This window comes from Telopea speciosissima, chromosome 7 (genome assembly GCF_018873765.1).
Source record: "Telopea speciosissima isolate NSW1024214 ecotype Mountain lineage chromosome 7, Tspe_v1, whole genome shotgun sequence".
NCBI lineage: Eukaryota > Viridiplantae > Streptophyta > Magnoliopsida > Proteales > Proteaceae > Telopea > Telopea speciosissima.
This window is the reverse complement of record NC_057922.1, coordinates 13332836-13336498: the sequence shown is the minus strand read 5'-3', so window position 1 is coordinate 13336498 and position 3663 is coordinate 13332836. Positions and strand designations below refer to the sequence as shown.

The 3663-nt window shown below is 37.1% G+C and overlaps 1 protein-coding gene across 1 annotated transcript; it reads right to left on the bottom strand.

The window, feature by feature from the left end:
- Positions 1–373: 373 nt before the first annotated feature.
- LOC122668248 (1-phosphatidylinositol 3-phosphate 5-kinase-like) lies at positions 374–3439 on the bottom strand. Its single transcript, XM_043864838.1, has 3 exons — positions 3349–3439; positions 903–2277; positions 374–791 (listed from the first exon to the last, which is right to left on the bottom strand). Exons 2-3 carry the CDS (start codon positions 2240–2242, stop codon positions 374–376), a joined length of 1758 nt encoding a protein of 585 aa, XP_043720773.1. The 5' UTR covers positions 2243–2277; positions 3349–3439.
- Between the last annotated feature and the right edge of the window lie 224 nt (positions 3440–3663).

Below are 3663 nucleotides of genomic sequence, written 5' to 3'. Positions count from 1 at the left end.
GACCAAACTTTCACCCCTACTAGTACATGGGATAGAGACTCACACAAGCATCTAGCTCATTGGTACCATTTCAGTTTAAATTACTTTTAAATAATTTACAAGAAACAAAAACAAAAGGCCAAAGTAACCTAAATGGTTTACAATGGCTCTTAAAGGACAATAATGGTCCTTTGGTCAAGCATAAGGATCCCAATTAATGGCCTTGACTGAACAAAATAACAGTACAAATGGATGAACAAATACATCACAACCTCTATGTTGAGGTCATTACAACAACAAACCCAACTTCTCATCAGAGCTTATACAACAAGAAGAAGACAAGAAGAAGAAGAAGAAGAAGAAGAAGTAGAGTCTAACACAAAAGTTGACTCCTTTAGATGGAGGGAGACTCAGTCATTGTGGTATCAACATCTTGAACCTTGGCACTTTCACTGGCCCTAGGAGTTTGAGTCAGTGTAGTATCACCATCTTGATCAATATTAGCACTTTCATTAGCCATAGAGTTTTGAGTCATTGTGGTATCACCATCTTGAACCTGATGTGCACTTTCATTAGCCATAGAATTTTGGGTCATTGAGACATCACCATCTTGAACCTGATATGCACTTTCATTAGCCCTAAAAGTTTGAGTCCTTGTGGCATCACCATCTTGAACCTGATGTGCACTTTCATTAGTCATAGAATTTTGAGTCATTGAGGCATCACCGTCTTGAACCTGATATGCACTTTCATTAGCCCTAAAAGTTTGAGTCATTGTGGCATCACCATCTTGAACCTTGGCATTTTCATTAGCCCTAGAATTTTGAGTCATTTTAGCATCACCATCTTGAACCTTATTAACACTTTCATTAGGCCTAGGAGTTTGAGCCATTGTGGTATCATCTTTTACTTTCACACTTTCATTAGCCCTAGGAGTTTGAGCTTCCTCTAAAGAAATAACTGTTTCAAAAGCCCCAACCAATGCCTTCACCTTGCTCTTCCTTTTGCCCACAAGTTTACTAGCAGTCTCTTCAATCACATCATTATATGCTGGTGATGATTCCTTCTTCCCATGAACAACTCGTTGATTCAAGTTGACATTCTTTACCTCTGGCTTCACTACCTCTTCATTCACTTCCACATCTTTTCTTTCCTTTGTTGTTGGATTTTGATAATTTCCAGAATCTTCAACAGGAGCTATCTTTGCTTTATGAACATTTGGGCTGCTTTCAGTTGCATTCTCTCCTTCCTTGGCCTCACCCTCCACTTGTGGTTTGCTGATCAATTTTTCTTCTGGTTGTTCTGCATTCTCATCAGATCCATTGTTGGTAACATTGTTGTTGTTGTTGTTGTTGTTGTTGTTGTTACCATCTACATCTTCATGATGATCAAAAGTCTTCTCTTCAGCTTCTTCTATTTGGGGAGTTTCAGATATTACCTGTTCTTGTTCTTCTGAAAATGTGGAACAGATACAAGGTTCAGATTTCACTTCATCAAGAAACTCTGGCTCAGGATCTGGAAGATCTATAGATTTCAAATCTAGAGTTGGTAGGTCATCAAGAACTTGGTCTTCAATTTCAATCTTTACTACCTCTTCTTCAATCTTCTCCAATACTATTTCTTTATCAATTTTCTCATTCTTGACCTCAGACTGTTTGAATCTAACCTTCTCCACTTTAGCTTCCTTTTTAATGGTGCTGCTTGGGATTTTCTTTACCATCTTTGAATTTGAACTGGACACTATCTGTTGCATTTTCCCATTTCTTGATGTCTTGATTATTCTCTCTGTGGTGATTCTTGGAGAACTGGTAGTCTTTGTTGATGTTGATAATGACTTGATCAGTGCTCTCTCCCTAGAAGTAGTAGCAGAAGATAGTGGTGTTCTTTGAATTTGAGAGGATGAGGGAGACTTAGTTGAGTAAAGCAGAGAGGGTGATGGGGGTTTATCAAAAGACCTTCTTCTGAGGAGCTTTTGATCTTCAGGAGTTTGTTTCTTCCCATGCTTCAATGAAGAATCAAGGCGAGAGCTTAATGTAGGTTTGAGGTAATTGGGTATTGGTTTCTGTGATAAGAATGAATGATTTGAATCAGGTGAGCTTGAAATTGATGATTTGGGAGTTCTTCTTCCAGTTGATTGGTTTATGTTTCTAGGACCTACTGGGGATAAACCTCTTTTTTGGTCTATGTTTTTAGGGCCTGATGGAAATAAACTTCTCTTCTCCTCCCCATTTATAGCTTCCTTTCCTTTTGTTGTTGTAGCCATGACTTATTAGTGTTGGAGCGTATAACTTGAAAATGCTACATAAATAAAAAGAAAAAAGAAATTGTAAATCTTATAAGCATTTAGAAGCACAAATAGAGCTTTACCAAAAGAAACAACAAAAAAAAAAAAAAAAGAGAAGCACAAATAGAGAGAGATGTGGTTGAATATGAAAACCTCATTATTCAATTAAAAAAAAAAGGGATTGTCTAACTGACGGATCTTTTTCCCCTCTAGTTCCCTATCCGGCCCAATTCTCCAGTGTCCCTAATAAGGGGGCTTAATGAACACCTTAACCCTTCCCGAACATTCAATCTAGGTGGGGTCCACTCTCCTTATTAGAGGCACTGGAGAACTGGGTCGGACATGGAACCGGAGGAGATAATTTTTCTCTCAATGACACCCTAATATGTGCAATTAGATCTTGACACCTTATTTTAATATCCTCTTATCTTATACTCAAGACGTATACTCAAGACGTTTTTAATATTAGTTAATGATGTCATTTTCAAAAGGTGTCATTGTCATGCATATTCATATTTTTGAATAGACATATGAAATGACAATATTTATTTTTATTTTAAAAAAAATGTGTTACACCTAAAGGGCAAAAAAGTAAGATTACAAATTATTTGAATAAAGGCAACAAAGAAAATCCCATAAAAATAAGAAATTGGATCTGGTATAATTTTAAACGTGAGTAACAGGAAAATTTAGAGGTGTACATAATTTCGTTTTCGGCCTTCACCATTATCTTTCACCACCTTGCTCGAATGTGAATCTTCACTTGTATAATCGAGTTCTTCCCCAGATTTAATCCAACTCAAGCATACAAGTAAGCTTAATTATTGATATATTCCTTGAATTCAAGGGTTCAATAGTCTCTAAGATGCATGATTTATAAAGGATCCAACCCAATCTACTATCCACCTTGAACCCAAATACCTAAGCACACCCAGCAAAAACAGATGATGGCCTTATCAAAAGAAAGAGATCATCTCATTACTAGCAATAACAAATAGAGAGTAAAAATCATAGAAAAGATCAAACAATATATGAAACAAAAGAGAAAGAGAGAGAGAGAGAGAGAGAGAGGTCATGTTCCTCACCTTTGATTAAAAGCTAGCTAGTGAATTGCCTTCCTCCCATCTCAAAAGAGGATTCTGAGAAGAACAATGTTGGAATGTTCTTCACAGATGAGATGATTGTTATGAAAGAAGGAGACGAGAGAAATGGAAAGGATGGGTGAGGGAAGTTCAATTAAATTATAGGTGCGAGTAGCGCGCACGTTGTTAAAAGGTAGTGGACGAAAACTGCTTGTAATTAAACCACAGACCGTTAGGTGGCTGACCATGTCAATAGGACCGTTTTCCTGTTTCCTCTCAATGGGAGAAAAGGTTAGAATAGTCCTCAAGACTACAGTG